The 21,749-nt window shown below is 44.0% G+C and overlaps 1 protein-coding gene across 1 annotated transcript in view; it reads right to left on the bottom strand.

Moving 5' to 3' along the window:
• The window catches only part of CREBBP (CREB binding protein), a 141,026-nt gene that overhangs the window by 75,987 nt on the left and 43,290 nt on the right, over positions 1-21,749 (bottom strand). The window contains exons 2-4 of the mRNA XM_011982564.1: positions 20,335-20,511; positions 2,866-3,106; positions 1,459-1,572 (exon numbers count right to left, since the gene is read on the bottom strand). Coding sequence (XP_011837954.1) covers positions 1,459-1,572; positions 2,866-3,106; positions 20,335-20,511 — 532 coding nt within the window. The remainder of the gene's footprint in view (positions 1-1,458; positions 1,573-2,865; positions 3,107-20,334; positions 20,512-21,749) is intronic.

The raw sequence follows: 21,749 nt of genomic DNA, 5'->3' as shown, positions 1-21,749 counted from the left end.
CCTGCCTCAGCCTCCCCAGTAGCTGGAATTACAGGCATGCGCCACCATGCCTGGCTAATTTTGTGTTTTTAGTAGAGACTAGTCTCGAACTCCCGACCTCAGGTGATCTGCCCGCCTTGCACCTGGTCAGGAAACTGGCTTTTAAAGGAAACTCGTTGTGGCTCTTCTGTAGGGAGGCAGATAACAGGCCCCATTACCCTGGCATTTCTCTTCTCTGTGACAGGGACACCCTGCTTTACATGAAGCAGGGTCAGCGTCAGCTTGCTGCCTACTCCCTTGTTGCCAGAGGGAGGTGGGCTGGACTCAGTAAAAGGAAAACCACGGGGGCTGTCACTGGCACGCCACTCCACAGCACTCTTAGGAACAAAGCACTTTTTCTATCTTTACGTGGGCCACTCGGAAACAACCAGAAAGAAAAGCAGCACATATTCTCTAGGCAGCTGCGGGGTCTTGAGGAAGGATGATCAAGAAGAATGAGAGGAATGAACACAGAAAACACAAAACAGGGGAGGGTGGCAAGATGGCACAGACGAGATGGAGGAAGATGAGGAAGACTGTGCTGTGCTGGAAGGGTCGCTAAGGGAGCACCTCCAGCCAGAGGGGACAGGAGATTGAAGGGCACTTCCTAGCTGTCCAAAACTGAAGGACACACCCAAAGACCACGGTTTTACCTCTAAAATGACAGGAAGAGGGGTGAAAAACGGGAGGGAGGTTCATCCTTCTTACTGCCTGAAGCCTACAAATGGCAGGGAGCCTCAGAGCCCCAGGCAGGCCTCCCAACAAGCAGGGACTGCTGCATAACCAGTCTTGCCAAGGGCTACAGACAACCTAGACAATGGCAAAACAACGGGGATAACCAGGATGCAGCAGCCCTAGGCAGAGGCTCTCACTGCCAAGCAGAGTGAATGGTCAGTTATACAAAGAGGTCTGGGGACCACAGATCTACGCAGAGGGAAACCTTCAAAAATGTTCGTGTGGGATTTTATACTGACCCAGCCTGACTGACGGAGCCTTCAAAATTTACTTCAGGATAAGGGCTTTCCAGTTCCAAAAGAAGTGCCCCCTCTCTCCCCCTCCCCAAGACGTCACCGCCATTATAGCGACATGGAATTTAAATTCTCACGTATGGAGTAACTGTCAGGAAATACCATGTCTTCACGTTGGCTCAGTGAACACAGTGACTCTGCTGTTCCATGCTGCTTCAAGTGCGTGTATGCAGGGGGCAGGGAGAGGGAGAGGCAGTGAGTGAGTCAGGGTCCAACATCATCACCGCAGTTCCTGACACACAGAGCCTGCCTGCCCTCTGAGCTTGGCTGTACCTTGGGCCACTGTCCGCCCTACCTCATCCTGCACTCCGTGGCTCATAACCCCTGCCCACTCCCTACCTACTCTCTGAATTTTCTTTAGAAACAACTTCTATTCTCATCTCCAAGCTTCTCTGCCCCCGTGCTCACTTACTTTGTTGGTTTCGCTTGTCACTGGCATTTTTCAAAGGGAGGCAAACAGGACAGTCATGTCGTGTGCAGTTCTTCCAATGAGAGATGATTTGTCGTGAAGATGCACAATGGGCAACTATGACCAGAAAAACAACGAGATGTTATTTTTCTATCCAAATCGTCACACTTTCAATTATACCTAAATTATAATGCCAGATTCCATAAGAAAATGGTAACAAGTGTAACCATAACACAGTATAGGCAGTCCTCAACTTACAAACAGGCTGTTTTCCAAAAAGTTTGTAAGTTGACTGTTGAGAAATCCAAACAAAACTTCCCCTAGAAGCAATGTTAATGAAGGATGGGTGATTAAGGGCAGCTCACAAAACAAAACAAAAACTATTCAACCTGGAATACCAAACAACTGCAACGAAAGGTAGAACAAGTAATAGTTCTGTGATGTAACTATTTAAAATAAAAACGTTCAATTATGTTTCAAGATGAAACCACCTAAACACTACAGTGAAGAAATACAGATAGAGAAGCACATGAGAAGCCTGCAGAGATTCTGAAAGGGACTCTGGGCACCTGGTGAACAAGTACCCGAGAGGGTAACTGACCCTGGTTATTCCGGCTTCATCTTCTAAAGGTCTAACCTTACCCTTCTCTGCTTCTCTGCTACGACAGGGTTACTCTGGGGACTCACAAATGTCACAACGGGAGACAGGGAGACCAGGGGGAGATTCCCCCAAGGTTTATGAGCATAAGAAGAGAAGGAAAGAGAATAAAGATTAAAGGAAAGTACAGCTGTTAATAGGAAACACTTCCTTTGGTAGAAATGAGGTGTCTGCAGTAAAAGGGGAGACAGAGGGCACGTGAAGTGCCTAGTTCACCACCTCCCCTGGGATGATACAGTGCATAGTTCCCCATGTCATTGCCAGTCACCCAGGACAACTTCACTGCCATCTGGACTTGCCTCAAGACACAGGACAGAGGAGCAAGGCCGCAGGCCACCAAGACAGATGCTGGGGTGCAGAAAGGGCGTGTGCCTGCACGTGCGTGTGCTATGTTCATTGCCCAAAAGAAAACCACGATCTAGACATTCACAACAAAGACAGTGCTCAAGAAGTGACCAACATCTTCCGTGACAGAGGAAGGAGGAAAAGAACAAAATACGGGGCACAGCTTTAAACAGCAGAAGTTCACAGAGTATCAGAAAACCAAATCGCCTTTCTCTTCAGTAGATAAGACTTCCTGGAGCACCTGACTGTCATTGTGTGGGGAACGTGAGCGCAATATGTTTTGCCACACCAAATGGAAGGTAGTACTCAGGCTGCCGGAGCCTTATGAACCAGAGAGCTGCTGTAAGAACAATAAAGACAAATTCTTCCTGAACTCTGCCACTAGGAGTTCCAAAAACAGCACTTACCTTGGCAGGCTTTCCCAGCCTGACAATGCGTCATGTGATTCAAAACGTTTTTCATGGTTCGACAATGTGGGAGCGAGCAGGCCCGAACCTCTCCGTTTGCTTGCTCTCGTCTCTGACACTTATGAGCATGAAGCAGTAGAACCAGCTGCTGCTGTATCAGTTTGCGTTTTTCAGGATCTGCAGTGGGGCCCGTTGCAATTCCTTGTGTGGGTACAATTCCCACTGATGTTTGCATCTGAGACTAAAATAAAGCAAAATAATAAAAATACTTTAACCTCTCAGAGTTCCAACTCATATTCATTAATTATTTCTCAAACAAAAGCAAAAGTTGATGGATAATACTGACCACAGAGAGAAGAAGGCTGGTGTAGTTCTCTAATCCACTGATGAGTTTAAGAAGATTCAGAACCACAGAAATCAACCCAACTCAGCAGCAAGGCTGATTCAAGTTCACTTGTATACAATTATCATCCAAGCAAGACAATGGCTGGCTCTTCACTGTAGCAACCAAAACCCAACTCACTCTACGATGTACACAACTACAGGAAAAGCTGTGTATTATATCAGCTGGACCATGTGAAACTGCTGCTTCTGTATGTCCCAAATGGCCAAACACTAGCAATTTCATAGGGCTCAACATAATTAAAAAGATTGCCAAGGCCCGGCCAGTGCGTTGGCTCACGCCTGTAAGCCCAGCACTTTGGGAGGCCGAGGTGAGTGGATCATGAGGTCAGGAGATCGAGACCATCCTGGCTAACACGGTGAAACCCCGTCTCTACTAAAAAATAGAAAAAATTAGCCGGGCGTGGTGGCAGGCGCCTGTAGTCTCAGCTACTCCAGAGGCTGAGGCAGAAGAATGGTGTGAACCTGGGAGGCGGAGCTTCCAGTGAGCTGAGATCGCTCCGCCACTGCACTCCAGCCTGGGCGAGAGAGACTCGTTTCAAAAAAAAAAAAAAAAGATTGCCAAGGCCTGACCAATTGCAATGTACTGCAAACATCTGATGTAGCAGAAAGAATCAGAGCTACCTTTTGGATTTCATTATCACATGACTAGAAGGGCAATGCCTGCAGCTTGATTTCACAGCAAACGCTACCTCTCCTAAAGACTAATGACACTTAGCCTTAATACAACCACCCAGTACAATGGGAAATGCATTCCTGTCCTATGCTTTGTTTCTCATTAAAATTTCCACTCAGACAGTTGATAATTTTTAAAGATTTGGTGATCTGCTAAAAATACAGAAAGAGTTTGCTTTCAGTTGCCTGAAATAACAAGCCAAACCAAACAAACCGTTTAACAGCAAGGAAAATGGAAAAGGGGACCCGTAGAGTCTTATTCTTCATAAACTACAAGCATTCTTCAGATAAACTTAATAAAAAAGACTTAGGCAATAAGAGAAGTGTTCCTAATGTGCAACAGTATCAACCACAGTTCCAAGATTTCCAATTTTCTCTAGTACTCTGGTATTTCCAGCTTGCTTCCACAACCCTCATTACCTCCCCTAAAGTATGCCACTCTGATTTTTTAAAAAATGTATGAATCAAAACTGTACATTCACGAAGAGAGGAAACTATAAAAATAATTTTTAATGAATCAAAGCTCATTTTTAAAAGGTTATAGAGTGTTCTGTTTCGGTTTTACCGTTATGAGAACTAGAAAATAAGTGTGTAGAAAAGCTGGGTGGCTGGGCTTGGTAGTAAAATTCTTGGAAGTTTGAGAAGGACGCAAAGCAATTCTGAGAAGGACCCAAAGCAAAATCAGCATCCTAGCTGAGAAGCAGAACACCATGAATGCAGGGCTCCAAGTCCTAAAAGAAAATAGCCTCTTTCCCTCACGTTTATTTTTTCTTGATTATGAAAGTATATATATACACTGCAGGAATTTTGGAAAGCTAGAGAACTACTACAGAAATAATTAACAACAATTAAAATCCCATTATCCTGGAGTCCACTATTAAAGTGTTGACAGGTTTTTTTCCCCTTCCTTTTTCTATATAAATGTTTATGTATGAACCATAATTAATAGAGCCTCGTATCTCCTCTGCAACACACACGTTTTGCTTAGTGTTTTTCCATGTTCTGCCCCATACCACTAAACTGTCTCAGACAGTGGCTGGGACGACTTGGAACGAACGGCATGTTACTCTACAACTTTACACTCATTGAACTAGTTCTTGTTATGGGGCATAAACTGGAATCCCTGGCCCCCTCTTTTATTTTTAATAATTGTAAATAAAGCTTCAGTAAGCAAACAGCCCTTAAACTGCCCCTGCAAGCATGCAATACTGGCGTTAAGTCCACTGCTCAACTGGCTTATTCCTGTGGATTGGAAGGTCCATCCAGAAATCAACAGGAATGGAGACACAGAAGAATGGGAGAAACACAAAATGAGCCTCATTTAGGTCTCTTTCTTTTACATTTATGAAAATTTCAAACATACAGAAAAATGGAAAGGAAAGGATATCATCATTAAACCTAAGAAAAAGAACAATCCTTCTTGGGTATCAGCTAATACTGAGTCATATCCCAATTTCTCCAGTTGTCCAAAACACATCTTTTATAGCTGGTTTGCACAAATCAGGACTCCATGAAGGCCTACATCCTGTATTTGGTTGTTCTTAAGGTTCTTAATCTATTATGTCTTCCGTTCTTTAACTCCTGACACTACCTTTGTTGAAGAGACTACATAGTTGTCCTCGCACTGTTTCTTAAAGTACGGAAATATCACCAAAAAAATTACATAAAAATTAGGCAAAAATTTTAACTCTACAAATAAATTATAAGCAGGCTGTTCTTAATTCACCAAAAATTAACACACTGCTTTTCATTTGGGATTTAAAGATTCTTTTTTTTTACATTTCAGAGACAAGGTATTGCTATGTTGCCCAGGCTGGCTTCCAGGGCTCAAGTGATCTTCCCACTTCAGCCTCCCATGTAGCTGGGATCACAGATGTGTGGTGGCACCCAGCTGGCTTGTATTTATTTATTTATTTATTTATTTATTTATTTATTTATTTTTTGAGACAGGAGTCTCACTCTGTTGCGTAGGCTGGAGTGTAGTGGCACCATCTCAGCTCACTGCAACCTCTGCCTCCCGGATTCAAGCGATTCTCCCGCCTCAGCTTCCCAAGTAGCTGGGATTACAGGTGCCCACCTCACCTGCCTACTTTTTGTATTTTTAGTAGACATGGGGTTTCACCATGTTGGCCAAGCTGGTCTCGAACTCCTGACCTCAAGTGACCGGCACGCCTCAGCCTCCCAAAGGCCTGGGATTACAGGCGTGAGCCACCATGCGAGGCCTGGCATGTATTTTTAATAGTGTCTTTCGCACTACACCTGACCATATGTCAAAACAGTATGGTTGGAAACTATATGGCAAATTTAAAACTTGGTCTGTTATTTGTCTACCTCTGGATGGACAACAAATGTACAGTTTAATGAGCTCTATATATTGTTTACAACATGCATCTCAAAAGCCATTCTGAGGGTGAAGCTGAGTCAACGGTGGAATGGAAAATGTCTTATGACGCTGTGTCTGGCCCTCCCCATGGAATTCTGTATATTTGTCTGGGACTAGCTTAGTTTTGCAAAGTAGTTACAAATACAGGGGCACACTTACTTTCCTCCTCTCGCAGACTGGTGTTCAATGAGCCATGAGAGTTAGATGTGAACTGTAGGTGGCCCCCAAATCTGTCAGAAGCATCCTTCAGACTTCCCCAACCTCCCTGCCCAGTTCCCACTGGCAAGCAGGCACTAAGGATGGAGGGAGAGTACTTCAGAACCCCCCTTTAAAGCACAGAACAAAGCCATCGTCGTGGAAGCTGCCCTAAAAGTAATCTACATTTTGTGTGATTTTGTTTTTCTAAGAGCCAAGAAAATTTTGAAAAACAGTGAAAATAAAGGGGCACTCTATGTTGCCAGATACTGAAACATACTACAAAGCTAATTTCTTTACATAAGTCCAGAAACAGACATATGTATACATCAAATTAGCATACAGAAGTCTCGCTTATCCTCAGGGGACAGGTTCCAAGAACCCCAATGGGTGCATGAAACTTCAAATAGTACTGAATCCTATATATACTGTATTACGTCCTATACACACACACCTAGGCTAAAGTTTAATTTATAAATTAGGTATAGTAAGATTAACAGTAACTAATAATGAAATAGAACCATTATAACAATACACTATAATAAAAGCTACATGAATGTGGTCTCTCTCTCTCTCTGAACACCTTATTGTACTACACTCACTTATTTTGGGATTGCTGGTAAGAGAAACCCCAGAAAGTGAAACCCCTGATAAGAGAGGATGACTGTCTCCTAAAGGTGGTGCTTTATATTCAAGAGTGGTGAGGCATCTTTGGATCCTTATCTTCTATTAAAACAAAACAAAACAAAAAAACACTTCATATGGACTAAATGGAATAAAAATGGATTAAAATGGAGAGAAAAATTTAAAATACTTTTAGGACGCGAGGATGAGAAAGCCTTCTTAATGTAAACACATAATAAAGTTTAAAAAGTGAAAAACTGAGAGCAAATTTGTTGGTTTTCTTTTGTGCAAATGCTCTCAATAAAGAAAGGACACTATCCCATTAAAAAGTTGGGCAAAGAAAATGCAAGATACCTCACAAAATACAAAGAAACAACAAATACAAAAATGTTCTACACCTTGGTGCCGAGGCAACACAAGGGAGAGAGGGATCATTTCTCAATGAAGAGGAGCGCAAGCACTGGACAGCCCAGGCAGAAGGATGCAGGCAGACTCCTCTCTACCTCCTACTCAAAAATGAACTCAAGGTGGAGCAAAGACTTCAACGTAAGAGTGACAATCATACCATTCATAGAAGAAAACCAGGAATAAATCTTCACGACCTTGGATTAGGCAGTTTCTTAGTATGTCACCAAAAGCACAAGTGATAAAAGAAAAATAAATCTATTTCATAAAAAATTAGAAAGTTTTGTGCTTCAAAGCATACCATTACAAAATAATGAACTGTGAAAATGGAAAGTGAAAGAGAAAATATTTGCAAATCACAGGTCTGATAAAGCACTTGCATCTAGAACATATTTTAAAAACTCTTACGACTCAGTTAATAAAAAGACAAATAGCCCAATTAAAAAATGAGTTAAAGCTCTGAATATATATTTATTCAAAGAAGATACATGAATGGCCAATAAGCACATGAAAAGATGCTGAACCTTATTAGCCATTAGGGAAATGCAAGTTAAGACCACAGTGAGATACCACTTCACACCCACCACATGGCTATAATAAAAAGCCAAATGCTAACCAATAGCAACAGGGTGGCCAGGACGTGGAGAACTTGGAATCCTCATACACTGGTGTGGGATATATAAGTCTGGCAATTCCTCAAAAGGTCAAACATAAAATTACCATATGACCTCTGCAATTCCTATTTTAGGTATATAACCAAAAGAACTGAAAATGCATGTTCACACAAAAACTATAAAAAATGTTCACAACAGCCTTTTACAAATAGCCAAAAAATGGATCCAATTCAAATGCCCATCAAGTGATGAAGGGAAAAACAAACATAGTATATATCCAAAATGGAATATTATTCAACCATAAAAAGGGAAGTAACCACACATACTACAATGCAAACTTTGAAAACATGCTTCGTCAAAGAAGCCAGTCACAAAAGACCACATATTGTGTGATTCAATTTCTAGGAAATGCCCAGAATAGATACAGCCATGGGGGTAGACAGCCTATTAAAAGGTTGGCTGGAGATGGGGGTTCAGGGGAAATGGGGAATAACTGCTAATGGTACTGGGTTTCTTTTTGGAGTGGAGAAAATGTTTCAGAATTGACTGTGGTGATGGTTACACAATACACTACCACTGAACTGCACACTTTAAAGCAAGGATTATATGGTACATGAATTATATCTTAAAAAGCTGTTTTTAAAAAGTTCTTACTAATCATTAAAGAAATAGAAATAAAAGAATGAGGCATTTTTAATCTATCAATATGGCCAAGATTTTAAAACTGCTAATTGGTATTGATGAAGATATAAAGAAATGGCAATGTCTCAAGTACTCTGGAAATCCAGTATAATTTTGGAAAGCAACATGTATCAAAAAGAAAAATATGCATTTCTTTTGACACTAATTCCACTTCTCATTATTTATTATTAAGGAAGTAATTGGACAAGTATGTTAAAATATGTGTGCAAAGATAATGCATCACATTCTGATTCAATATGAAAAACTGGAAAAAATTATAAATGCCTATTAAAGGTGGACTAATTAAACATCCTATGGCTACAGACCTATAATGAAATAAGAGGCAGCCATGAAAAATAAGGCAGACCTCAAATAACCCCTGTCAAAGCCATGTGGAGCAGGGGAATGGGCCAACCAAGCCCTGCCTGAATTCGTGGAAGAGAACATCCAATGACTGTTATTTAAGGCAACAAGTTAGTAACAACAATAAGGTAGACCTTTATGCTTCAACAAAAAGCTTTTTAAGTGACTACTATTTTTATATCAAAAAGCATTCCATTCTGGGGGAAAATTCCTGAGAAAACAAAATCAGAAGAATCAGTAAGAAAATGATGAGGAATTAAATATAAAAAATTAAATTGTAGAAGTATTGGAATGTAATTAAGGTGAGTGCTTTGCTATGCAAAGACAGTAAAGGCTTTAGTCACAGAACATAAAGCAGTGTTCCTCACTATTACCAGTAACAATTCTTTTTATTTTTGGAGACAGGGTCTCACCGTTACCCAGGCTGAAGTAAAGTAGTGCAATCACGGCTCACACAGCCTCACCTTTCTGGGCTCAAGCGATCCTCTCACCTCAGCCTCCTGAGTAGCTGAGATCACAGAAGTGTGTATCACAATGCCCAGCTAAGTTTTAAAAGTTTTTGAAGAGACAGAGTCTTGCCATGTTGTTCGAGCTGGTCTTGAACTCCTGGGCAGAAGCAATTCTCTCACCTTGGCCTCCCAAAGTGCTGGGATTATAGCTATGAGCCATTGTGCCCAGCCTTCCAGTAAAAATTCTCAAAATACAGATCCTCCCATTTTCCCCTAAGAGACAAGGCTGCTTTTTTTTTTTTTTTTAAATTTAGACTTTTCCCAATTTTTCTAAAACTAACATATATGTACCTTTACAATGAGAATAAAGACATTTAAGAAGCCAGGAGTGGTGGTACACCTGTAGTCCCAGCTACTCAGGAGGCGAAGGTGGGAGAACTGCTGGAGACCAGGAGATCAAGGCTATAGTGTCCCATGATTGTGCCTGTGAATTGCCACTGTACCCCAGCCTGGGCAACAAAGCAAGACCCTGTTGCTAAAAAAAGACAAAACCAAAACCAAAACCATTGAGAAAAGAGAGAAAAAAGAACAAAAGCTCCAGGGGCAATTCCAACGCAGGAGAAGACTGTATGTACCACTAAATAGGTGTGAGAGGCTAGATTACATAAAGACTGGCATTGTTTCTACGACTAAAACCACTAGGAACAAGTGTAAAGGCCATTGATGAACCAGGAAAAATTAAATCTGAAAGACACAAGACAAAACAAATCATGATGGAGCTATTATTTCTTCTTCTCCCAGTCCACCTTTATTCCTCACTCTGTGCCAGGCTCTGTGTTCAGGGTCCGAGGTACAGCAGCTCATTGAAGACACACAACTCCCCGAGGGAGGAGTGCTCTGGGAACTAGCCACACATGACAGCTGACGTAACTGAAGCCCCAAGGAAAGGGCCTTTCCTGGGTGATGAGCCAGCCACTTAGCAGCAGAGCCGCAATCCTGCAGCTCTCTGTGTTCCTCCTCCACAGAGGGCTGACCACCTTGCTTTATAAAGTGTTCTAAGATAATGTGACAGGAAAACTGGTGAAGAACAGGACTGAAGCAACTCAAATAAATGCCTATGTCTCTAAACATAAGCACTTCAAATCTTACTCGTGAGAGAAATGCTCATCAAAATAAGATGACATCATTTTCTCCTATTAAAGGGTAAGGTGGGCTGGGTACAGTGGCTCACGCCTGGAATCTCAGCACTTTAGGAGACTGAGGTGGGCAGATCACCTGAGGTCAGCAGCTTGAGACCAGACTAACTAACATGGTGAAACCCCATTTCTACCAAAAATACAAAAAATTAGCCGGGTGCGGTGGCACGCGCCTGTAATCCCAGCTACTCGGGAGGCTGAGGCAAAAGAAAAGCTAGAATCCAGGAAGCAGAGGTGTCAGTGAGCAGAGATTGCGCCATTGCACTCCAGCTTGCGCAACAAGTGCAACACTCTGTTTAAAAAAAAAACAAAAGGACGGGGTGACAGTCCCTAGCCTTGGGAAGATGGTGTGATGCTGGTAACTGGGTACATGGCTTTTGTTGGAAGGCACTATAATGCTATCTGTCAAAACCCTTAAAATATATGCAATGTATGTTTCTGGAGCAAGGATCATTTCACATGTAATTTGTAATGTGGAAGGAGGAGGTGAGTATGGTGTGAGAGCAATACTAGTTTAAACCTTAGTCTCCCCTTCCTGTTATTATTTTGAGCCACTGAGTTAACGGCAGGTAAACACAAAGCTCACTGAGCCCCCTCACTCCACTTACCATCTGCACTTGGTTTAGCCACAGGCTCTTTGCATGTGTTGCTTATTACGTAATTGGCAGCCTCAACCACTGTGTATACTCCACTGTCAAACTACCTGTTTTTTCCTCCCCCGAGATGGAGCCTCGCTCCGTCCCCCAGGCTGGAGTGCAGTGGCGCAATGTTGGCTCAGTACAGGCTCCGCCTCCCCGGTTCACACCATTCTCCTGCCTCAGACTCCCGAGTAGCTGGGACTACAGGCGCCCACCACCTCACCCAGCTAATTTTTTGTATTTTTAGTACAGACGGGGTTTCACCATGTTAGCCAGGACGGTCTCGATCTCCTGACCTCGTGATCCACCCGCCTCCGCCTCCCAAAGTGCTAGGATTACAGGTGTGAGCCACTGCGCCCAGCCGTCAAACTACCTTTAAAAACAAACTCTTTACATTTACTCTGGTATTCCTTAAATTTTTTTTATTATTATTTTTTTTTTGTGATGGAGTCTCGCTCTGTCGCCCAGGCTGGAGTGCAATGGCACCATCTCGGCTCACTGCAACCTCTGCCTCTGTGATTCAAGCAATTCTCCTGTCTCACCCTCCCAAGTAGCTGGGCTTACAGACGTGTGCCACCACACCTGACTACTTTTTGTATTTTTAGTAGAGATGGGGCTTCACTGTGTTAACCAGACTGGTCTCCAACTCCTGACTTCAAGTGATCTGCCTGCCTCGGCCTCCCAAAGTGCTGGGATTACAGGAGTGAGACACAACACCCAGCCTATTCCTTAATTTTCAAAAGACTCTAACATGCATTTTTACTAGGATTGTTATTGCTACATAGGTTTTGGGTAATTTAGCCCCAATGCCAATTTTTCCTATAGTGCCTGTATTCTATGCTAAGAACATAACAGAGATGTGCATACAGAATGTGAATAATAACATTTATCCTCACATTCCTCACAGAAAAATAAGTCATTTTTTACTGTATGTCCAAGAGTAGGTTATCATGTCTTCAAAGGACCCTGTGTTCCAAACAGCGAGAGACTGACCAAGAAAGAACAAGGAAGGACAGTGTCGCCCCTCTGTGCCACCACTGCCCCGATCCACACCGGGCTGGGATTCCCGCTGCTCATGGCTAACCTTCCACATCCCAACAGGGTCCAAACCCATGCTCCTTGGATGCTCCCCCACCCACCTGGAAAAACCCGTCTCCTCCACAACCTCCACCTAGAATCAGAAAACGACACCAAAGCGAACATCAGGCAGAACGAAGGCTGGCTCTGCAATAACCACTTGCTCAGGTTCCCTCATAAGGACCTACAACAGTTGGGTATGCAAAGCTGTGGCGCCATAAAACAAAGAAAATGTTCATTAACTGTACACAGCTGCCAACCTGGGAAGAAGTCATAATCACCTCTCAGGTGATAAACTGGTAAGAAACACAACGTAGCTATTTTCATAGACGAAACGTTTCTTGTGTTTCCTTCTTTTTGCTTTGTGTTTCTTGATTTTTAAAAAAATAAGATTATCTTAAAATTTAAGATCTAAATTCAGGCCGGGCACGGTGGCTCACGCTTATAATTCCAGCACTTTGGGAGGCTGAGGTCGGTGGATCACGAGGTCAGGAGTTCGAGACCAGCCTAGCCAACATGGTGAAACCTTGTCTCCACTAAAAATACAAAAATTAGCCAGGTGCAGTGGCGGGTGCCTGTAATCCCAACTATTCAGAAGGCTGAGGCAGAAGAATAGCTTGAACCTGGGAGGCAGAGGTTGCAGTGAGCCAAGACAGCGCCACTGCAGTCTAGCCTGGGTGACAGATAGAGACTCTGTCTCAACAACAACAACAACAACAACAACACCACCACCACGAAACGAAACGAAACAAAACATCTAAATTCAATAGGGGAATAATCCAGAAGGATTTATAAGTAATTTTAAAGCTGTGATTTAAAGTAGAAAGCAAATGGCCAACGGAAGCAGGAGAGCCCGAGCCCAAGGCCAAGGCTCGGCGTAAGAAATGTGGCCAAGCGTGGCGGACCTGCCACTCCCTCCCCACTTTCTTTCTGGACCCACAGCCACAGCCTTCGGAACCCAGCAGTCTACCTAGAAGGTGTGGGAGTTAGTTGTTACAGCACAAAGAAACCCTATAAAGTGGCCGGGAGAGGTGGCCCACACCTGTGATGCTAGCACTTTGGGAGGTCCAGGTGGGTGGATCTCCTGAGCTCAGGAGTTTGAGATCAGCCTCAGCAACACGGCAAAACGTGTCTCTACCAAAAAATACAAAAAATTTGCTGTGTATGGTGGCACATGCCTGTGGTCCAAGCTACTCAGGAGGCTGAGGTGGGAGGATCGCTTGAGCCTGGGAGGAAGAGGTTGCAGTGAGCTGAGACTACACCACTGCACTCCAACTGGGGTGACAGTGAGACCCCATCTCAAAAAAAATACCCGACCAACCAAAGAAACAACAAAAAAGACAACCTGCAAGGTAGAAGGCACTGGATCTATTCCTATGGTCAAAGGGACAGGTGGACCAGACTAGGAGCCGAATGACCAAGTTCAACAGAATTACCAATTTACTAAAAACATAAAGTTTTTAGAATACTCTTCTTCAATACTGTTGATATATATATATTCTTCAAGAATACTTATGACATTGATCGGTTCTAAGGATTAGAGGAAAAAAGGAACACAAACAAAAATTTACACAATAATTTTTTGATAACTTGGCAAATTAGTTACTGGACAGACTGTCTTTTTGGTGACTTGAACCTCAGGGCCATCTCCAAAGGTTGTGGAAAAGGTAAAAGGAAGTTAGGGTGATTTGGGCTGTGTAGAGACTGATGTAGTTCACACCACTCCAGAGGAAGTGAAGTATTATATTCGCATTACTGCTAGCTACGACTCACCTCACCCAGACCCATGACCTGTGCTGTTTACTGAGTTGTTGCTTCTTGCAGGACTACTGCGGTGTATTTACTTGATTCTTCTAGAAGTCACTTCATTTCTCAGAAATCCCTGCTATCCTTATTATACACTTTCAGCAGGCAGGCAGAGGCTGCAATGCTGGTTGTTAGTAAGTACGCAGTACATCTTGTGTAGACAAAAAACAAAACATAAAAACCTTCTGGGCGAGCCTCCACTTTACATGAGTATCTCTGACATGATTTATGCTTACACCTAGGAGGTTTTGCTAAAGAAAGGGTTATGCTAATCAGACTCTAGAAAAGATACTGCTGGTTAATGGGAAACCTATACTGGAAAGAAAGTTAAACGACCTTGACTGAGCACCTGTAATATGTGGGGCTGCCCCTGATACCAAAGGACTGGCTACTTTTTCTCAATTTCTAGTTTCTTGTTATTTGCAACATATCACATATCATTATTTTGTGCTTAAATTATGTTTCCCAGCTGATTCTTACTGCCAAAACCAATGGGGATAAGTTTGAACGGAACATTTATACTTAGTGGCATTTGAAGGCCCTGCATACATCTTTTCTCAGCGATCTTCAAGACACAGATGGAGGCAATACATGTAAACTCTTAAGAATACACAAACACTTAAATCACTAATAATTACGGACAAGGGCTTACTTCCAAACCTTCCCCACGTTTTCCAATTCAGTTAGTGAAACACAATTCATAATCATGGTGTAATTTTTCTATAGACACTGTTATGGTGAAGAGATGACAAGACTATTCACCTGCCGTCTCCATAGAACTCTATATGGACTCTCTTTAGTCCTAGGCTAGAGGGAGGTATTAGACAAGCAGTGATTTTACAATTTCTACTTGTGCAGTGAAAGGAGCTTGTGTATAATGTTAGGGAACACAGGCATCCGTGCAAGGAAACCAAAACTGAGAGGAGCTCATCAAAGATGACAACAAAGAGAGAGACTCCGGCGTTCACGAAGCTTAACCCTGTGCAGTCAGTTTAAGTCTTGCTCCCTCAATGATCACAATCTAGACACGGGACAGAAAACTATGAAAATTTGACAAACAAGGTTGGGGGGTGAAGGAAGATTAGTGAAGTCTTCTGAAGTACTAACGTGGACATGAAGACCAACAAAGTCAGTCCACTTTACAGTGGGACAGCTGGTCACAACGCCAATGGCTCACGGTGTCAGTGGACAGTGGCTTTCATGGTCTTTATTCCAGATCAGAATCACTGGAGCAGCTCATGTAAAACCACGAGTTCCAGCAAAACACCAAGAACCGCAAGCCCATGTGTTCAGGAATTATCTGAGTTATATCACAGGGAATTAGGTGGTATTAATTGGGAAACCGAGAAAGAATAAAGCTGAAGTTTCACAAGAGTGACTATCAAACACAGATTCTGCACCTTTGTCCTAAGAGATTGTGAATCGGGAGGACTGGGTGAGGCCCAGGAACTGCAAGTCACTCAGATGCAGGTGGGGCCATGGACAGGTGCTGAGACACAGCAATGGAATGAACCCCTGGACACAGGGGGGCCTGGAGGGCATCCCAGCACATGGCTTGCCACTCAGGAGCTACCAGTGTCACTGCCGCAGCTGTGATATTCTGGCAGGACACAGAAGACCCCTCTCCCATCCTCCTGTCGACACAGTCCTCCAGCCACACCGCCCTTCCGTTCAGAGATGTAGATCAGCAGCTGCTGTGGGCCCCGTCCACAACCTCAACTCCAAAATTCTGACACTCCATCACAACAAATAGTAATATCACTCTCATGAGCAATTTTAAATAAGCAGCACTCCTGATGAATCTCCTGCATCTCAACTTTAAGAATGGTGAAGTTAAAACAAAATTTAAAAAAAGGACGATGAAGTTTCCATAATGCAGTTCTTAAAAAAAAAAAAAAAAATTCACATTAGAAATAACTCTTGCAGGAGACCACGTGGGAGAACCTGAAGATGAGGCCCCTCTGGTCACTGAATGTTCTCAGTCCAAGACGTGTCCCACTTCTACACGGCGTTTTGTGAAAAATGTCAGAAAGCCCAATCCAAAGCTTAAGCAAGACGTCACCAAGAATCAGGTGGGTTCCGCTTCCAGAAGGACCGCCCTTGAACTTCTCCTCACTCAACTAAAGTGGCTTCTACTTCCTGCATCACAACCTACCCTGTAAGCCGATGGCCCACCTTCCCTCCAAGGCCTCCTGAACTGGTTCCTGCTCAGCTCCCAACTTCCACTTACGCCGTGCTCCCTTCCCTCATGGTGGCCTTTCTGGACTTCTACCAGTTCCTACGCAAGCCAGTGCTCTCCCAGTACCATGGGGTCTCTATGGCTTCTCAACTTTCCATTCTTGCCTTTAAATCTCCTTCTTCAATGTGGCCTTCTCTGATGGCTCCATCTAAAGAGGTCCCTGTGTCAATCTGAACCGCTGACTGCTACTCAGACCTCTTGAAGCAGTTTGTAATGATATGTTTTCCATGGCCACTACACCCTCCATTTCATGAAAGTGGAGTGAGCTCTGGGCACTCCCAGTTGCCTTCTGGGGAGCCAACTCCAGCACCTGAGCCCACAAAAGGCTTTCAACACATGTGACAAATTAATTGAATGATCATATCCTTCCCTTCCTCAATGCTACCCAGTGATGTTGAACTCCTACAGAAATTAGGAGGGGAGAGGAACAAGAGCTCCCTGGCCCAAGACCACGTGGCTGAATCACTCCAGGAAAGAGTTGCAGAGGGCACCAGGTGACTGGGCACCGGAGTCCTGATTGGGATTGTTTGGGACACCAAATTTAGTTGGGTACCCCTCAAAGCATGACAATAAATGCAAATATGTTCGACACCTCATATTTTTATTTTTTCACTAAATAGATCTAGATTTCTCTGTAAGTGTTTACCCTCAGTGTGCAAAAGTCTGTGGGTTTTGAGGCCAGATATAATTTTGAAAATCCAAAAAGACTACAACATGCATCTGAGGAACTGCAGACAAACTGTAAGCACGGGCTGGTGAAGCATTCCTGACAGGCTCAGGGCTACAAAAACATGACCTCAGAACATAAGTGAGGAGTTTTACGCTTTGCAAACAGGAAGCTACATAGCTTTGAATAACCCAAACCCCTCAGAGTCTCAACTTGCTCAGTTGTAAAATGGGACCTGGAATGATGTCTCTCAAGAGGCTATTGCAGGAATAGGATAAAAATTACCTAGAAAGATGTCGGGGAGACCATGTGTGCTGGTACCCCACTTTCCCACCAGTCCCCTCTAGTTCCTACCACTATGTGGAGCACTGAAGGCTGTTCCTGGGTCAGGCTGCCTCACAAAGGCACATGTGGGCACAGCCCCATCTGATCTGTGCCCTCCAGGGTCAGTGGTGTCAGTTTACCCCCAAGAGACATCTATGGATCTGTCTCAAAGTCCACAGGGGTTCTTGTGAGACAGTGGCCACCAGGCAAGCAATGCAGTTTCCATGGATGAAAATGCTTTCTCAGTTTACCCTGAGAAGACCAGAGAGAGAGGCAGAAACAGAAGAGAGGGAGAGAGAAAGACAGGGGGTGGGGAGAGAAGGGGAAAGGGAGGGATGAAAGAAGGGAAAGGCGGCGCGGAGGGGAGACAGAGAGACAGGCAGAGATGAAGAGAAGTGGTTTTACTTCTGTCAGATGTCTCGAAGACAGGCAAAAGGATGAGATGCTGTTGCTACTGCTTCTCCTAACCACTCTCCAGAGCAGTTTTTAACTGGGGGAGACTATGCCCTGGGGAACATATGTCGGTGCCTAGAGCCATTTTTGATTGTCATGACTTAGGGGAGAAGGTCATAAGCACCCAATGGGTAGGGACAGGGATGCTGCCCAACATCCTCTGGGGCACAACCGGTTCACAGCAGAGAACTGCCATCAGTGCAGAGGCAGAGGGGGGCCTGCCCCGGGCCAAAGAGCTCCAGCCCTCCTGCAGGTGAAGGGAATGAGTAGTCTCTTCGCGTTCCCGGCCGAACCTGCCCTTGACAAGCGTATCACATCTGCCAAGTTCAGCCCTCTGGAGCAGTAGTGGAGGCAGCAGAGGGGCCCAGAGCACAGATTCTGTCACTAAGTTGTGGATAAAGGAGAGGGGATGGGGAAGTGGGGCTGGAGAATATTTTAAAAGAGAAAAGCGACGAAAATGTTAGGTCAGGGTTTCCCTGACTGTAAAACACAGGAAGTCTTGCAAAAAGCAAATGCTTTCACTATGAAGCCAAATGTGCTCCTGGTTACTGAGCAGGCACAATCGATGACAGCCAATCCCACAGTCCACACTGCTGTCCTTTCAGTGAAGACTGGAAAAGGAAGCGCAGGAGAGAACAGGATTTGTGTGGAGACAGAGCCCAGCATTATGCAGGTCAGTACTGTTCCCTGAACTTGAGGGGCTGACCTAGGGTCCTCTGGGCTCTGTTTCGGGTTCTGGACCTGTACTATCAGGAACAGGGCAATCCTGGTAACAAAAAGTTATTAGAAAGAAAGAAGCATATCAAGGAAAGTTACAAGGGGATTGTCAGAAGAAATAAAGAAGTCCTAAGAACTTCAGGTTGTTTTCATAGTTTTGAGAGCAAGTTTTGTTACTTATTTTCTTGCTCTGTCACCCAGGCTAGAGTGCAGTGGTGCGATCTCGGCTCACTACAACCTCCGCCTCACCTCAGCCTCCTGAGTAACTGGGATTACAGGCGTCCGCCACCACACCCGGCTAATTTTTGTATTTTTAGTAGAGACGGGGTTTCATCATGTTGGCCAGCCTAGTCTCGAACTCCTGACCTCGTGATCCACCCACCTCAGCTTCCCAAAGTGCTGGGATTACAGGTGTGAGCCACCATGCCCGGCCTCAACCACCTTTTTAAATGGAGGTACCATACAGCAGGGAGCCAGCACCTGACAGGGCACCCCATTATTCCCATTTCCTGATTTTATCAAACAAGAAGAGAAAGAGATCTGGCTCTTTCTGCTTCCCAATAGCCTCAAAACTTCTAAGCACTGTAAGCAATGTTAATTACTTAGTTTTGAGGAACGACCAAGGTTATATAAGATACATCAGAGGAAGCTGGATGAGGTGAAGGATATATAGGAATTCTCTGTACTATCTTTACAACAAATACTTCAAAATAAAAAGCATAAAAACCTGAAAGACAAAAAGCAACTTTTTCTGAACATAATCCTCTCACTTTCTTGTGATCTTTCCAAATCACTACGGCAGCTGGGAAGGCCAGGCTCCCAGCAACAAGCACACGGGGGAGAGACGGCTGCTTGTGGTCTTCACCCACCACCAAGGGCACACTAGACATGCAGCAGCTGGGGTGAGCAAGAGAGGCTGGACAAAATAATGCACTACCCCTCAGTGTTTTGAAATAAAAGAGATTCTATTATTTTGTGGCACAAAAGCAGATAGTTTCCCATTAATATCTTGATTCATCGGGTTGAGAAGTGATAAGGATAGTTCCTATTTCATAGATTTCCCACCTATAAAATCCCTTCAAACCTCAGGGAGGATGAAGACACGTGGAATCATCTATCGTGTTGGACATAATACACAAGTCATCAACAGAGTATTGTCCTTGGAAGATAAATGTCCTTCATCTGACGGTAATACAAATCAATGGGCTTCTACTGATACCATCAAGCCACTAACAAACAGGAAGTGTAAAAAAAGCCAGTCTCTCTGGTTCTCATGATTCTGGAGAGAAAGGTAAAGCAATTCGTGTACATGGATTTTCTCCATCAACAAAAGGAGCCTGGGAGGAGCGGCTGAATCATCCTCACCTATCTCTCCTGTTGCTAGCTCATCACAGAAAATGTTAAAACTCATTTAGAGAGCTACTCATGAGAAATCTGGGTTCTCTTCCTATCACCTACTGACACACTTTTAGTTACAGATTTTCACTGTGAGCATGATAAAAATCCATAGACCACAGCACCCACCGGAGAGCCACAGCACTGAGAGCCAAGGGTAACTTACCATATTTGGCACGTTGGTGACTGAAGTGTTCTTGATGTCTGTAGGGAAGGTGGGTAAACTGTTGACCATGCTCTGTTTGCTGGCTAACTGGGGGTTCACTCCAGTGGCTCCCATTGGCTGCCCTCCAGCTTGACTAAAGGGCTGTCCAAATGGACTTGTGTTCCCAGTTATTCCCATCTGAAACAAAAAGAGGTAACATCAGCTGTGGTGATGCAGTCACATATAAAAGGAAGGGCCTGGGAAATGCTCACATGGTTTTCTATGAAATACTCATTGCAATGATAAATTCAAGGTTCATTTTCAGGTTCACACACTCCAAGCAGAAGGCTCATCAAGCTGCTCCTAGCAGCCACTCTCTCCTCACCCTAAACCCCATTCCAGAAGAAGCCTAGCTGTTTCCCCCCACTCTCAGCCACTCTCCTCACTTAACCCCTCCGGCCCCAACAACGGCACCAACACCTGAAGAAAGTCATTTGGAAAACAAAACTTTCCAAAGTTGATACCCAAGGGGAATTCTTTCAGTTTAATCCTTAATTACTCTGTAAGTATCTAGTTTCTGTTAGGTTCCCCATCAGATTGGAACTAAGTTTCCATTAGTTCAAAACAGGGAGTGGAAATATTGCAATGAAATGATACAACACCTGGGATCTGCTTTAAAATACACTTGACCCATGAGCAACATGGGTCTGAACTGTGTGGGTCTACATATATGGATATAGTTTTCAATCTCTCCTGCTCCCCTTCAACCTCCTCAGCCTCTGCCACCCAAGAGATCAAGACCAGCCCCTCCTCATCCTCTTCAGCTACTCAATGTGAAGACCACGAGGATGAAGACCGTGGCGATGACCCATTTTCACTTGGTGAATGGTACATATTTTCTTTTCCTTAATGGCTTTTTCTTTCTTTCTTTTTTTAATCGAGACGGCGTCTCGCTCTGTCACCTGTCGCCTAGGCTGGAGTGCAGTGGAGCGGTCTCGGTTCACTGCCAACCTCTGCCGCCTGGGTTCAAGCGAGTCTCTTGCCTCAGCCTCCTGAATAGCTGGGACTACAGGAACAACACGCCACCACGTCTGGCTAATTTTTTTTGTATTTTTAGTAGAGACGCGGTTTCGTCATGTTGGCCAGGCTGTTCTCAAACTCCTGACCTCAGGTGATCTGCCCACCTTGGCCTCCTAAAGTGCTCGGACTACAGGCATGAGCCACCGCGCCCAGCCCCTTACAGTTTTCCTAATAACATTTTCTTTTCTCTAGCTTACTTCACTGTAAAAATACAGTATATAAGCTGTCTCTTATACACATCTAGATGTGTATAAGAGACAGGAGCACAGATTCTGTCACTAAGTTGTGGATAAAGGAGAGGGGATGGGGAAGTGGGGCTGGAGAATATTTTAAAAGAGAAAAGCGACGAAAATGTT

Source organism: Mandrillus leucophaeus, unplaced genomic scaffold (assembly GCF_000951045.1).
Source record: "Mandrillus leucophaeus isolate KB7577 unplaced genomic scaffold, Mleu.le_1.0 Scaffold240, whole genome shotgun sequence".
Taxonomy (NCBI): domain Eukaryota; kingdom Metazoa; phylum Chordata; class Mammalia; order Primates; family Cercopithecidae; genus Mandrillus; species Mandrillus leucophaeus.
This window is presented reverse-complemented; position numbering and strand designations above follow the sequence as displayed.